This window comes from Drosophila gunungcola, unplaced genomic scaffold (assembly GCF_025200985.1).
Source record: "Drosophila gunungcola strain Sukarami unplaced genomic scaffold, Dgunungcola_SK_2 000185F, whole genome shotgun sequence".
Classification (NCBI taxonomy): Eukaryota; Metazoa; Arthropoda; class Insecta; order Diptera; family Drosophilidae; genus Drosophila; species Drosophila gunungcola.
The window spans coordinates 3,003-19,114 of record NW_026453346.1 but is presented as its reverse complement, the minus strand read 5'-3'; the positions used below and the strand labels follow the sequence as shown (position 1 = coordinate 19,114).

The window sequence follows — 16,112 nt, the reverse complement described above, 5'->3', positions numbered from 1 at the left end:
GTACATAGCGCGGGGTACGTCCTCTGGATTTATCCTGTAAGTCTTCATCTTTTCCTCGAGCGCGGCGATGAGAGTCAACGGATCCGAACTACCATCGAACAGTAAATTCCACTTATGCATCTTCTCGGGGACCAGATCAGCGGGTAAGCGGGCGTCTACTGGCGGCATCCAGGTGCCGTGTGTCGATCCTGAGTGTATCCCTCGATGGTGGGCTGGAGTCCCGATCGTTGTAGCCGCGGAAGTCATGGGAATGGTGAGGGATTCCGTGAGTTGTCCCGTCTCACCGTTCCTTCCTGGAGGATTCGGACTTGGGGCCCGGCTGATATATTGCTCCTGCAACTGAGCCAGTCGGTCCCACACACCCTGTGGGAACGACCCTGTGTTGACAAGGCTGGCGAATGCTTTCCTGGTCTCCTCGACGGTACCGTCGGCTTTGAAACCAAACTCCAGGGCGAGAGAGCTGAGTTCATCTTTTCGGCGAGCGTATATCCAGCGGACTCCCATACCTGGATTCTTAATAAAATCGGCTTCTTCGTACTCACCGTCGGATTCCTTGGGGTTACTCATTGTTTGTTGTCGCCTTTGATTTAATTTTTGTGTTAACTTCCTTCTCAAGTCTTCTTGGTCCTTCCGGAGATCGGATGTGAGCGGTTCGGGTGACTCTTCCCTTCCTTTTTCTTCAGTGGGTCTCTAAGCCACCTGGATGGTTTTCTAGCTAGTCTCGATGTCCCTGCTCGGGCGCCACTTGTAAGGATGCTCTCTGGCCGGGGTACAGATCTCAGTCAGATCCAGGAGTCCTTTACAAGAAATTTGTAAATCACCGAATCACCGGACTAGAGAGTTTCATTCAACGAGTGAATGAGTCGTTTGGGGACGTACATCGTACACCGTCTAGGTGTGTACGTTACAATTTCATTAGTTCGTCCAATTCTGGAGTATTGCTCACCAATTTGGAGTCCCCAATATAGTTTACATATTGACCGGATAGTATCTGTGCAAAAGAACTTTTTACTATTTGGTCTACGAGGCCTTAATTGGGATGCAAACCTTATCTTACCATCTTAAGCCATTGTCGATCAAACTATGATATGCATGACTATAACTAACTCTATTACATCATTTTACCAATTTTGACTTATCTTACTTAGCGCGAAATTAGTATGTACACCGAGAAAAAAACCGTTCTCAACAGTCTCGATTTCAGTATTTCCGTGCTCAATAGTGAGCCAAGAACGGATTTACTGAAATCAAGAAGACATTTTCTTAGATCAAGACTGGTTTTTTAAGACTGAACATACTCGATTTTAAAATATGTCTTTTCGGCTTTGAGAGTAAATCGTTCTCAAAATCATAAATGATTTACTCTTGAATCGCAAGCGCTTATACTTGGACTCAAGAACCTATTCGTTCTCAGAACCAGAAGACCTATTCTCAAAGCAAGAATAATCAGTCTTAAAAAAGCAGTCTTGATCTAGGAGAATGTCTTCTTGATATCAGTAAATACATTCTTGGCTCATTATTGAGCACGGAAATACTGAAATAGAAACTGTTGAGAACGGTTTTTTTTTCAAGTAAAATGCCGGATCCCAAAAACTATTAAATTTTTGTGTTTTTTGTTTTTTCTTCTTTTATTTATTTTTTTAAACATTTTAAATTTGAAATTATATAGTTAAATATATTTTAATCTTATAAATTTCTAATTAATAATTATACATACATATGAAGGGGAAAGAAATCGTTCCATTTATCTCCTCTGCTGTAATGAATTCAAGGCACTCAAAATTAACTCCGGCCCCTAGAGAAAAAATTCTTAAACAGTGTAACAATTTATATATAGTCGAATTTCAAAACTAAATTGTCTGAAAAAAAAACTGGTTAAAAAATTTCAAGCGTGGTTCTGCTACAAAAAAATATATATTTAAATTTACTATTTAACAAAACAAATGATTTAACACGAGTTGTAAAATATAATTTTACCGCAATTGACGCTGCTGAAATCTATGTACATATGAGAGTTTTTTTTTTTGTTTCTTATGATTCTAACTCTTTTGCGACTATGACGTTGTGCGAACAAGAACAAGAACCAAAGGAAACAAAAACACACACACATACATGAACTGCAGCAGCGTCACTTGCGGTAAATTGCTATTTCACAACCCGTGTTAAGTCCTTCGTTTTAAGAACGTGTAAAATAGTAAATTTAAACATTCGAAACACGTTTATTTGTTTACAAATAAATTAAAACAATTACACTTGCTTAAATTAAATGAAAATTATTATATAAAGTGTTATTTCCACATGTAAATAATAATAATTATATATTTAATTTTTATTTAATCAAATATTATTTACTTTCTGTGAAATTATCGCTGGGGCTCCAAACACTTAAATTCGACCAATAGGTCGAACAGTCAATTATCTTCTGTGATGTCCATGGTTCCACTTCTTAACGATCAATCAAATACAAAACTTTAACCCGCGCCGCGTGCGAAAATTTTAAAGGGAAACGACGAGGCCCGAAATATACTTCGATAACTTTCCGAACAACTTGAGAGAGAACTTCTCTTTAAATTTTTATCTCTTTCAATTTTTTTTAAGTTTTAGACTAATTTCTTCTCGGGTTCAAGATCTTTAATTCTCGAGTTCCAGATGTTTTCTTCTCGATCAGCGAAACGAAAACAAAAATAAGCATTTCTTTCCGATTTCAAGAACGTTTCTTCTCGAAAAAGTGAGAAGTAAAAATACTGAAATAAAGCATTTGCTCTTGGTTTTTTTGTGCCCAAATTTTCTCGGTATAGCTGCTGCTCTCGTTGCCGTCTTCGATGATTGTTGTAATTTTATGCCGCTCCTGTTGATGTTGTTTATTTTATTGCCGAACTTGTTGATGTCCGCTTCGATGACGTCTTGATAATTAAGATTTTTATGATTTTGGTTGATTTTGAGCTAAATGATTTTTTTTCTTGCAGTGGTGTTTTTGGCAGCTCATCTTTTATATGCAGCGATTTTATGATTTCTTGGTTTTATTTCTATACCTTGCAGAGGGTATTATAATTTCAGTCAGAAGTTTTGCAACGCAGAGAAGGAGACATTTCCGACCCTATAAAGTATATGTATTCTTGATCAGCATCACTTGGAGAGTCGATCTGTCCGATCTGTCCAAAGTAGTCTCTCAGTTTTGAAGCTATTTGCTTGAAACTTTCCTTGGCTTTCTATTGCAGGTAGTACATAAGTCGGAACGAGCCGGATCAGAAAACTATAGCATATAGCTCCCATAGAAACAATCGGAAAAATAAATTTAAAAAATTGATAACTTTGCTGGTTTTTAATTTTTTTTTAAGCTCGTCGACATATAGTATTAAATACTTCAGAATTACGGTTTAAATTTCATCAAAATCGGACGACTATATCATATAGCTCGCATGGAAACAATAAAAATATAATATTTTTCTTAAATGTATTTTTTTTATTTTGTAATATTTTTAAATATTTTATTAGACTTATTAATAATTTGACAGTTCAGAATTACGCTTTTTATTTTATTAAAATCGGAAAACGATATCATATAGCTGCCAAGAAACTATCGTATAACTGAGCTGCAAATCATCATAGCTTCAATGTCTTTAAACATATACGCAAATAAATCATAATTTTAATGTTTTCAAAAATGTTGTAACGAACTGATTTTCTTTGTTTATCCGCTCGCTACGAATGTCGTGCGGCTAGCTGAGAAGATGTTAGTGTTCGTCCCACCAAATTTATATAACGTGCCCGCCCTCGACTGGCTCCGCTCCTTGTTGGCGTAGCGCTCACGATTCGGTAAGCTGCCGTTCTGGGACTCTAGCGGTGAACTGCTGTGCTCCTAACGCATACAACAACAAACACGCGTCCCTCCGGGCTAGCCTCACCAGGACCTTGTACAATTCCCGCAGGACGTCAGGCGTGCGCCGGAGTTCGTCAATGCAGTCCTTGTAGGCAGGCAGCTAGTTCAACACCACTTTCCTTCTGAGCCCACGGTTCTTCTTCGAAGGACTCTATTTGTTCAACTTTGTCGGACACGCCGGGTGGGATGCCAAGCTCAAATCGCGACAGAAGTTGTGACAAAGCGCATGGACTTAGCCGTGTGACGCCGTAAGGACCTGTGTCTCAATTCGGAGACTTTAGCTCTAAGTCCCGAACGTCTCGACGTAGCGATCTTGTTTCCTTGATGACTCCGCACGGCTTTACTTGCTCCTTTACGTTGTTTTACTGGTTACTGGTTCACTTGATGACTGTTATTTGTTGACTTGGTAGAAATCGACTGATACGGCTTCCTGCTCTCGGCCGGCGTATATAGGCCTCTATTTACCGCTAGTTATTGGCGTCTCCTTGCCTCCTGGTCCGAAGTCCGTTGCCGTCCCCTTACTTCCTTCTGCACACGGCCATTCGCTGCTCTCTTTTATTGCTGCCCCTTTCGGACTCTCCCTGTCCTTGTCTGGTGCTCAGGGCATCACTCTTCTCGCCGCACTACCGTTACTACGGGCGAATTCGCCGCTTGCATGCGCATACTCTGCTTGCTTTCTAACTTGTGGGGAGTTATTCAACTTCAGCGTGACTCCTTGTGCCGATATTTCCAGTATTTTGTGCCCACCGATCGACACTATCGTCTAGTGCCAAACGGCCGCCATGAAACGAAGTGCACCCATCCCTTGTTTATAGTGACTTCGCACAATGATATGGTAAGCGCAATTTCCTATCTATTTCTTGTTTTCTTATTGTCTCTTTCCTTCAAAGCTTGGCCCAGGATTGCAGAGTTGACCTTTCCTGCCCTTAAGGCCGGGGTCAATAATCCTCTTCGGATCATCACTTTCTTGCGTCGTTCTGCATTTAGTTGGCAAGTGGTTTGTTTCCCTGCGGCCTCGGTTTTCATGTATATCTCTCATTTCAGATTGCCGGATCATCTGTATTGCATTTTATGTGTGTGTATTTTCTTTTTTTTTTTTTAATTGTGTGTGTTTCCGGCTTGGCATGCTACTGTAAAGCTCTCGAGCTGTACCGTCTCCCCTCTTTCCTCGGGTAACAATTCGTACAGAGTCTGCCGACGCTACGGATTGCTGTTGGCCTGCGGTCTTTCCGGTTTCTTGTCTTGTGCATCACCTTATTCTTCGCGGCGTATTAACGGTTGACTCTGGCTTCATGCCCGACGCAGAATCTGTTTGCCTCGTTGTCTGGGTCACTGTGCATCCTTGTGTCCTGCGTACTATAAAGACTCTGGCATTTGCCCGACGCTATATTCCGCACCGCTTGTTGCTGCCTGTTCGTGTTCTCCTTGCTTATCTGTACCGAGTTCTTGTGTTTGTTGTTTAAGCTCACTGACGGGGACGGTTCGTTCCTTTTGTGTTTCCTTGTGGCGGATTCTACAAACGACTGGTGAGACAAAGTCTATCACGGTATACGGTCCGTCATATCTCGGCGCTAGCTTTGCCGCAAAACCCTCGGCTGCCTTTGACAAATGGTGCTCCTTCGCCCAGACCGTGTCCCCATTGTGGGATTCCACTGCCTCCTTCGTAAATTGTAATGCCTGGCTTGGTCCTGAGCAGCTTTCTCCATGTTCCGGGGCACAATTTCGAAGATCTCCTTCATCTTATTGGCCTTATCTTCAGGCGTTTCCGTCTGCTTTCCTGTGCCGATGGTTTCCCTGTCGTACAGGGCGCTGGGCAGCCGAGGCTCTCGAGCCTGCGTGAGGAAACACGGGGAGTACCCTGTTGATTCCGACGTACTTGAGTTTACCGCTAGCATAATCTCCGGCCACTTCTCGTCCCAATTCCTCTTGTCCTGCAAACTGAGCTTTCAAGGTTTTAACGGTACGGTTTGCTCTTTCTGTCGGATTTTCCTGTGGTGTATATGGCGCTATGAATTGTTGCTTAATGTCTATATCGCTGAGGAATTTCTTGAATGCTCGGCAGGCAAACTGTACTCCATTGTCCGTTATTACCACCTTTGGGGCTCCGAACCTAGCGATTATTCTTTCTCGGAATGCCTTTTGAAGTGTTTCTGCCGTTGCTGTTCGCAGTGGCACCAATTCTGTCCACTTTGAAAATCTATCTATCAGCACTAGCAGCATCTGGTTACTGCGCAGACTGTTGCCCATGGCTCCTCGGGTATCTGCGTCAGCATCTTCCCAGCTGCTTGCATCTGGTTAGGTTTGTATTTAAGGCATGTCTCGCATTTTCGGATGTGTGCTCGGGCGTCCCTATGCATTCCTGGCCAGTAATATAGAGCCGCCAGCCTTGCAATCGTTTTTCGACTTTCCACGTGTCCAGCGGCTGGTGAGTCGAGATTTTCCTTCAGGTTTCCCTCAACCCCCGTGGGACACAGAGCTTCCATGCTGCCACGTCTTCGCTGTCTGCTCTGTGCGGGATATGCCTATATAACGCGCCTCCCTCCATGAGGTAGTGCGGAAACTTCTGTGGCTGTGTGTTGATCTTCTCACACATATCTTTGACCCAGCTGCATGCTCCATGTGTGTCGTCCGGAGTTTCCTTGGCTTCCTAAAGGCTTCTGGCAAAGGCTGTCTCGACAGTGCATCAGCGACAACGTTAAGCTGCCCCTTCCTGTACAATATTTCAAAATCATACTGTTGCAGCTCCAAGGCCCACATTGCTGTCCTTCCTGAGGGACTTTCGATGCTGTTCCACCATTTAAGCGTCATAAGGTCAGTCACCACTTAGAAGTGGTTTCCTTCCAAGTATGGCTTAAGCTTCCGTATCGCCCACACGATTGCCAGGCATTCTTTTTCGCTGGTTGCACAGGATCGGCCAATAGCCTTGCCTTTACCTCATCGAATGCCTGCTGGTGATCTGTAGTCCATGTCCATCTCGTGCCTTTCCGCAATCGATAATTTAATGGTTTCACTATTCGAGCAAAATCGGGCACGAATCGCCTGTACCAAGATGCTACGTCTTAGTATTGGCGCAGTTCCCGGATGGCTTTAGGTGGTTCCAACTCGGCTATGGCTGCTACCTTTTCGGGATCGGTTCCGATTCCTTGATTTGTCACGCGGTGTCCCAGGTAAAGCAGTTCGCTTCTGAAGAATTGACATTTTTCGGGATTTATCCTGAGGTTTGCCTGCTTTAGGCGTCGGAAAACTTCTCTCAAGTTTCTACTGTGTTTCTCCAGTGTGCGTCCGATCACGATGATGTCGTCTTGGTACGCAAACGCGTGTGGTGACATCTCCGGTCCTATAACCTGATCCAGTGCTCTCTGGAAAGTCGCCGAAGCGGTGTGCAAGAGAAATGGCATTACTTTCCATTGGAAAAGTCCCTTTCCTGGCACTGTGAACGCCGTGAATGGCCTGCCATTTTCTTCCAGGAGAATTTGCCAGTAGCCATCTTTCAAATCAAGACTGCTTATGTACCTCGCCTCCCTCAACTGGTCCAATATGTAATTTGTCCTTGGCAGCGGATAAGCATCTTTGATAGATTTGGCATTGATCTGTCTAAAATCGACACAAAGCTTCCACTGACCTGTCTTCTTCTTCACCATGACAATCGGGGAGCTGTACGGACTTCTAGAGTGTTCTATGCATCCCTTCTCCAGCAACTCGTCGACTTTCCCATTGATTTTCCCTTGAACCTTTGGATTTTTAGGGTAGTATCTCTGTTTGATTGGTTTGAAGTCCTTCATGGTGATTCGGTGCTCGGCTATGTTGGATGTCCCACTCATTGTTCGAAATTCCGCGAGCTTCTGCTCTAGGAATTTTTCAACCTCGCATTCCTCACAGGTGGTTTGCACCTCTGCCACGGACAATTTTTCCTCTAACCACCCGTTGTGCCTTTTCCTTACTGGGATTAGCACTGTATGTCCGGCACACCTTATTTCGGCGCCGACTCCTGTGAGGAAATTCCATCCTAGCACGAGTGAGTCTACCACTCCTGGTAGGATCAGCAGGCTCATGGCAATCGCTTATTGCCGAATTCGATCTCCACCTCGAGCTGTGTGTTTATCCCGCTGCACCTGCCATCTGCCAACTAAACTGCCTTCTCGTCCTTGTAATCATTCCATAAGCAGCCAGTTTATCAGCCAGCTCCTCGCTTATAAAGCTCGCTGTTGCTCCGGTGTCGATTGTGGCTTTGTGTGAGGTTCCGCCAATCGTTACCGCTGCGGATAACTGCTGCTCTTGTTCGATTAATTGCCAGTTCGTTTGGAGAGACAACACCTTGCGACCCCTGCTCGCCTCCCTGCGGCTGGGATCGCGGGCCATTTTTCGATCTCTGGCATGACTCTACACTTCTAACACCAACCTTGCCGCAATTCCAGCATAACAGTAGCCGCTGGTTCTGGCATCCTCTGGCCCAATGCCCGTGACCGCCACACCGCCTACATGCTTCGTGCTTCACGATGTGTGTCTGTGACCTGTGGTCTCTTGGTGCTACGCTGGTTGGCCTCTGATTGGTAGTAGGTGGCTTTCATAACGTGATCTGGTGGTTATATTTGTTTGGAGTCCATTGGCTTGGTCCGTCGATGGTCGCTTGGTTTCCGCCTTCTTCTTCACGTTCTCAGAGAAATCCTCAGATCAGGCGTGCAGTTATCTATTATTAGCTCGAGAGTTTCCTTTGGAGAGTAGCCGAGTGGTCTCATCAAAGTCTGCATTCGACCATATAGTCCTTGAACGACTCTCCGAAACCCTGTTTTTTTTTTGTTTGACTTGGTCTGCGAGCTTTGAGAAGAATCCCCTTGGCAGGAAATAATTTTGGAAACTGTTGCTGAATTCTCCCAATGTCCTCCAGTGTTTATTGTTCGAAATAAACCACTTAAGGGCCTTGCCTTGCAGCAATTCTGGCATGGCTCGGGGAATGAGGTTCAGGTTCAAACCGTATGTGTTTGCTGACCATTCTACTTGCTCCAGAAACTCTAGCGGTTTCTCCGTGCCATCAAACTTGAAAGGTCATTTCCTGACTTGCTTTGCGACTTTCGCATAATCTGGTGCGCTAGACCTTTGCTGTTCTGGTCTTCTTTCTTGACTTGTGCCCCTGGATCTTCCTGCTTTCTTCATGCTCTCCACGCCCAGGCTAGCTATGAGCTGTTCGGCGTCTGGGACTTGCAACTTGCCGCTTGAGCCTGGTTTGTCTTATATTTCCTCCAGCTCAGCCCAAATTTCTGCCATTCCTGGGTCGTTTTGTGTTTGCGTGACATACTCCGACCTGCGCTCCAGGATGATGCCAAGCTTGGCTGCCATTTTTGGGAAACCCTCTTTCTTGAGGAGATAGATCCAATTTTTCCCCATTTCTGTTTGATTTGTATTTCACTGTCAGGGCAATCACGTTGGGCGCCAGATGTAACGAACTGATTTTCTTTGTTTATCCGCTCGCTACGAATGTCGTGCGGCTAGCTTAGAAGATGTTAGTGTTCGTCCCACCAAATTTATATAACGTGCCCGCCCTATTGATCAGTGAAAACGCACAGAAAGATTGGAAATATACAATGGTCTTTTATTCGTCAACTTGAGCCTCGGCCGGGGTTTTGTATTGACAATGGGGAAATATTCTCTGCCGTCGGCTTCTTCCCACGTTGAACGTCGCGCTGGGTTGTGAGGGCTTAGGGATGCGACACAGTTCCCAGACTATGGTTAACAGGCACAGTGCTTTCAAGGCGTACGCCTTTCGCAAACGCAGCCTACTGTCCCTTGCTATGTCCCGGCCGGTCGCACCGGACGTCGGCTCAGTTTCTATCTGACAGTTCAGGCGTACGCCGGAGGCCGATCAAACGCCAGGTTCTAGACGAACGCTTCCACCCTACCCTCTCTGCCGCAGGCTTTAGAATTATCTATCTGATGCTTGCACGGCGCCTGTTGTTCGTCGTCCTGGTTGTCCACGTTGTCCTTGCTCTGCCTCCGGATGTCTCGACTGGCTCCGCTCCTTGTTGGCGTAGCGCTCACGATTCGGTAAGCTGCCTTTCTGGGACTCTAGCGGTGAACTTCTGTGCTCTTAACGCATACAACAACAAACGCGCGTCCTTCCGGGCTAGCCGCACCAGGACCTTGTACAATTCCCGCAGGACGTCAGGCGTGCGCCGGAGTTCGTCAATGCAGTCCTTGTAGGCAGGCAGCTAGTTCAAGACCACTTTCCTTCTGAGCCCACGGTTCTTCGTCGAAGGACTCTATTTGTTCAACTTTGTCGGACACGCTGGGTGGGATGCCAAGCTCAAATCGCGTAAGAAGTTGTGACAAAGCGCATGGACTTAGCCGTGTGATGCCGTAAGACCTCAGCTACCTGTGTCTCAATTCGGAGACTTTAGCTCTAAGTCCCGAACGTCTCGACTTAGCGATCTTGTTTCCTTGATGACTCCGCACGGCTTTACTTGCTCCTTCACGTTGTTTCACTTGATGACTGTTACTTGTTGACTTGGTAGAAATCGACTGATCCAGCTTCCTGCGCTCGGCCGGCTAATATAGGCCTCTATTTACCGCTAGTTATTGGGGTCTCCTTGGCTCCTGGTCCAAAGTCCACGGATTTACCGTTCGACCCTTCGCCTTCTGCGCACTGCACCAATATCAGGGTCCGAAGTCCGGTGCCGTCCCGTTACTTCCTTCTGCACACGGATCTTCGCTGCTCTCTTTTATTGCTTCCCCTTTCGGACTCTCCTTGTCCTTGTCTGGTGCTCAGGGCACGACTCTCCCTCGCCGCACTACCGTTACTACGGGCGAATTCGCCGCGTAACTGGTAACTGGTAGGCCACTGCATGCATGCACATACTCTGCTGGCTTTCTAACTTGTGGGGAGTTATTTAACTCCTCACAATGTTTAATTCTTGCAACAGCTGCAAGGGTATATGAACTTCGGCTTGCCGAAGTTTGCTTTCTTTCTTGTTTCCATTTATACTCTGTTTCTTAATACAAGAGTCAATTATTTAGCGACTTCAAGCAAGCGTTTTTACGTTGCAATACTATAGGTGCTGGCCTTAGCTCTGAGCCTTTTAGCACTGGTGTGGGAAAATCTGTCAAAGGACCAAAAGCTAAAGTGACCTTTACTTAAAAATTTTAATCTACAAGTGCTGAGAGCTGCACCCTTGTCAGGTTTTATGGCTCTAGATCAATTAACATGCCATGCCCAGCGCTCATAAGATCGCTACCGCAAAGTACAATGCCCAGTAAGCGTTCCGTCCTATCAACTATTGCCCATTTTTAAGACTTTCTTGGCCTTAAATGCAAGTGCAAGATCTTTTTGCAGAATCTAAGCTGACTTGGGATAAGAGTCTTTCCTTAAAATTGCAATTGTAATGCCAGCACTGAGGACTTTGCGTGTACATTCCTCCTAAACTGTTGAGGGAATTAGTCTCTTGTTGTGCTCGAAGACAAGAGTATCCCCGTTAAAAACGATTACCTCTCCAAAGCTGAAATTGTCTGGAGCTTAACTCTTGTTATTTATTCATCTATTCAGGAACTAACTGCCAGCATGGAATGGCGGCATATTCCCACAGATCACAAGCCTGCTGACATCCTTTCTAGGGGAGAAAGGTAAGGTTTTTTAATCAAGACTTAGGTTCCAGCATGCCAGCATGTTGGAGGCAGACTTCAAAATTCTACACTTGCATACGATGCTTAGCACCCAATAATTTTGCCTAAGCACCATCCTATCACAATGGCAATCATCCGAAGCTTTCATGAATGGCAGCTGCATGTTAGACCCTGTGCAGTTCTGGCCCATTGTCGCGTTGAAGAACGTCTCAAGAGTGTCAGTAAATAAATCAAGTGCTTTCGGGCTAAGCCCCAATTGATTAAGCATGTCATGAGTAGCCTCCCGAAGAACCGACTAGCAGGATCCCGAGCATTTGAAGTTAGTGAGTTGACTAATGCGGTCCCTTTTACTTACCTTTCTCTCGCGTGGCAGACCTAAAGACTGTAAGCTCCAGCTGCACGTATAAAAATCTTTCTCTGTCTCTTCTAGGCTCTCTGGGATTGTCGCCCCCTTAAATTTTCTTAGCCCAAAATAAATATCTTTTATAACGATTACATTTACGAGTTATTATTTAAATAAATAAGATTCCAAAAAGATTGCAGCGTCAACAGGCTATATGATTTGTTCGTCCGATTTTATCAAAATTAAAACCGTAATTCTGAAAATTTTATTTATCTTTAAGAATATTAAAAAAATTTAAAAACAGCAAATTTATACTTTTCTCAACAATTTTGCAGTTGGTTTTAAGAGAGCTGTATGTCGTCCGATCCGGAACGTTCCGGGTTATATACTACCTGCAATAGAAATAAAATTTTTGAGAAAGTTTTATGGAGACAAAAAGGCAGACGAAGAGACGGTCGGACAGACTAACAAACAGACGTCGCTAGATCGAGTCTCCTAGTGATGCTGGCTTAGAATATATACCTTTTAGGATCTCTCATTGGAACAATCGGAAAAATATTTGATAAAAATTATTGCTTACCTTTTTTAAATTGATTTAAATGCTAGCTAGCTTTTTCAAGCTTAAGATATTTCTTAAATACAAATAAAAAAAATGAAGAGTATTTCGAAGAGTGTTTCGTTACCCTTATAATTTTTCTAATATTAAACTTTCTCAAAAGTCTATATAGGTCGGAACGGTTCGAATTAGACGACTATCACCTCTTGTTTTATTATTCCGATATTGTTCGAGATAAAGTAAGGTTTTACTAATTTAGAATTACCGTTTTATTTTATAAAAATCAAAAAAACAATATCATATAGCTGAAATTGGAACGATAAAAAAAGAATCAGCCGAAAATCGATATATCTTAATTGTTTTAAACCATATACGCATAGAATTCGTAGAAAATTTATATTTATAAATATTTTTTAATAAATATGATAATCTTTGGCTTGTCAAAGTTTGATTTATGCGTCCAAACAAAAATTTAGAGTTTGTTATTTAGTATGTTAAATATTATTAAACAAAATTGTTTTCGGCCTAAGGGTCCGATGCTTGTTTTTTCAAAAATACAAATTTCTTGCTCTGAGACATTTCACTAAATTCATATATATTCTATTTAAAGGGATTTTCCTGTATTGACATCTTGAATGCTGGAATGAAACAATCAGGAGTGTTTTATCTACAAATTCGTGGGACGACGTATTGGTTTTTAAAAGTGTATTGTGATCAAGAAACAACAGATGGTGGTTGGACGGTAAGTCACTGAAATCAGCTAAAACAACAAACAACGCTATCGTCAAGCTCCCCGACTATTTTATACCCTTCATTCAGTTAAAAGCTTCAAAATAAGTATTTCCCCACAAATAAATCGGCGTCTTGGTGGCGCCATCTGTCTTATTACATTTAAAACGAATTTCCCCCCGCTAACAGTTCTTTCACTTTACATCAACGATCAACCTATCCAATGAGCACGGGATAGTGTCTTGCCAGAGTGACTTTCACGATTTCTGGGCGTTAGAGAGGGCGAGAAATAGCACGTTTTGAAAAAAACTTGCGTGGCGTAAGAGTTACCAGAATCTTCATGTCGAATCCAAAATCTCCAGCTTTTATAGTTTCTGAGATCTCGACGTCCTCGACAGACGGACATGTCTAGATCGACTCGGCTATTAATCCTGCTCAAGAATATATGTATCTTTTCTTTTGAATTTCACAGCTATGTACAAAGCGCCTTGCGCTCAACAGTTATGGACGTGTAAAGCATTGAAAAAAGAGAAAAAAAGCGGAAGGGACATATATGACAACATAATACTTAATTACTTTATAATAACAGTTACGTTCTTTTCACAAATACAATATACCCTTTTACCCTTTGAGTAACGGTTATAATTATTTTCAAAACTGTTGTTAATTTTAGGTCATCCAACGGCGCGCGGATTTCGGGGACTCCAGGGAAAACTTCAACAGAGATTGGGCAGATTACAAAAATGGATTTGGTGAGCCAGGCAAAGACTTTTGGCTAGGTAACGAAAATATATATATGTTGACAAATAACGAGGAATACTCATTGCGTGTAGAACTAGAGGACTTTGAAGGAAACAAGCGGTAAGATATTGTATTAAATTAAGACAATCCATTTAAAAATGTAATGTGGCTGCGAAGCGAAAATGTAATATATACATTTTTACATTAATTTATTGTTTATAAAGGCATACATTTTTGTGTTTAAAGTTGAAGTTTTTGTATATTTATGATTTCAAAAAATAAAACTTTGTAACGGGTACACACTTCGTACATAAAAATGTTAGTAGAGTCTCATCTTAGCATAAATCTGTACACAGTTTTTGTTTCAAACGCGTGGTTCGAAAAATTAACAACAAATAATGTTTGAGCTAAGATATCTTTGAGGTATCTCCATTTCATTGGGAAGTATAACACTAAACAGCTTAGATGCCGTTCTTAAGATTTGCATTAATATATTCATCATATTTTAAGTCAAACTTATGTATTGGGCTTTAAAGGAGCCGTGTTCACTTCTAGTCACAATTAATATATATATATATATAAGGATGTCAAAAAAGTAGGAAGTTTTTCGCAAGATGGCGCAGAAAAACAAACCACAAACTGTCAAGAGCGTGTGATAGCGCGTAAAAAGACATTTTCAACAAGATTTAGCTATATATCTCGTTTGAAATCAAAATAAATAGTTTGGAAAAATATTTCCAGCCGCTGTACATAACAAATAAATAGTCAAATACACAAATATAAGCGGTTCTAGGGTTGAACTCTTTTCATAGGTCACAGTCTTGGTTCTTAATTTTGGGTCTACAGTATAACTTTAGCCAAAGTACTTAAGCATTTTGTAAGTACAGCAGTATCATCAGCGGAGTTAGCAAGCAGCACATCTTTTTTATCAACTTCAGTGATTGCGGTGTGAGTTGGCATATTAAAAATGAAGTTGAAATATAGGGTAGGGCCAAGGACGCTACCTTGGGGGACTTCAGCAGAAATTATGTTGACTGGCGTTTTGTGCCTGTCGGAAGTTTTTCGGTTTGACTAGCATAATTATACTCGCCGATTTCCAGGCTTTCAAATATCACTTAAAATGCACAAAAAACATGGCTTGATCTGGTAGAAGAAATTCTTCACCAGAAGTTTAGATACTAGGTCTTTCACTTCTGCGGCTAGCAGGTAGTTGAACAGACTTCAGACCAATACGTCAATAAATACTCATTTCTACTCAAAACCATGGAAAGGCTGATAGACACCCATATTAGAACCACAGTAAATCGACTGAAACGGCACTCGATACACTGGTCTTCAAGATTAAAAAAGGATTCCAAGATTAGGAATACACCTTGGCGGCCTTTCTAGACTTAGAAGGGACTTTCAACAACGTCACCCCAGAAGCAATCATCCGAGCACTGATTAGTCTAGCAGTTGAACCAACCCTGGTGAGAATCATCGGTTCTCGCTAAAGGACTCTTCAGCAGAGGAATTCCTCAAGGAGTTCTCTCCGCTCTTCTCTAGCTCAGTCAACTAACTACTACAACTTCTAAAAAGAAGAGGCTTTAAGTCGCATATGCGGACGACGTAGTAATTCTTATTCAAGATAAGTACCCAGAAACTGAATGCAACTTCATGAAAACACTTTCCAGGTGGGCACGGGGATGTGCACTAATGGTCAACCCAAGTAAAACAGAAATAGTACTATTCACCAGGAAGTATAAGGTACCTGAACTACACCATACTCGCCAAACCTTTAGCGAAAAAGCCAAATACCTCGGCCTTATACTGAACAAAAAACTTCACTGGACAGAAAACAAGAACAAAAAGATATATACTTTTTCTCAGACAGCCAAGCAGAATTAAAAGCCCTTGACTCCTTTAACTCCACCTCGGAAACCATCTCTGCCGCAGATCTTTTAACGAGATGGCTAACCAAATCAGAATCAACCTCATATGGGTGCCTAGTACATTCAAGGCAACTGTATAGCTGATGAGCTGGCCCGACAAGGGTCGACTGCCGATATCCTGCCCGAGAAGGCCATGGTGGGCATGCCCATGGCCACTTGCAGCTTCTCCTAAAACAGGCTGTTACCAGTCTCTCTGAGAGCAGATGGAACTCAATCACGACCTACCGAATTTCCAAAATTACGTGGCCCACACGTAACCCAAAAAGAACAAGGGCTCTCGTTGAGTGCAACAAGAAGGATATACATTCTGTCAAATAAGTA

At 42.9% G+C, this 16,112-nt stretch overlaps 1 protein-coding gene across 1 annotated transcript in view; it reads left to right on the top strand.

The window, feature by feature from the left end:
• LOC128265942 (techylectin-5B) overlaps positions 1–14,057 on the top strand; it is a 97,051-nt gene extending 82,994 nt beyond the window's left edge. Inside the window, exons 2-3 of the mRNA XM_053002188.1 lie at positions 13,001–13,132; positions 13,793–14,057. Coding sequence (XP_052858148.1) covers positions 13,001–13,132; positions 13,793–13,984 — 324 coding nt within the window. The 3' untranslated portion in view covers positions 13,985–14,057. The remainder of the gene's footprint in view (positions 1–13,000; positions 13,133–13,792) is intronic.
• The last annotated feature ends 2,055 nt before the right edge of the window (positions 14,058–16,112 follow it).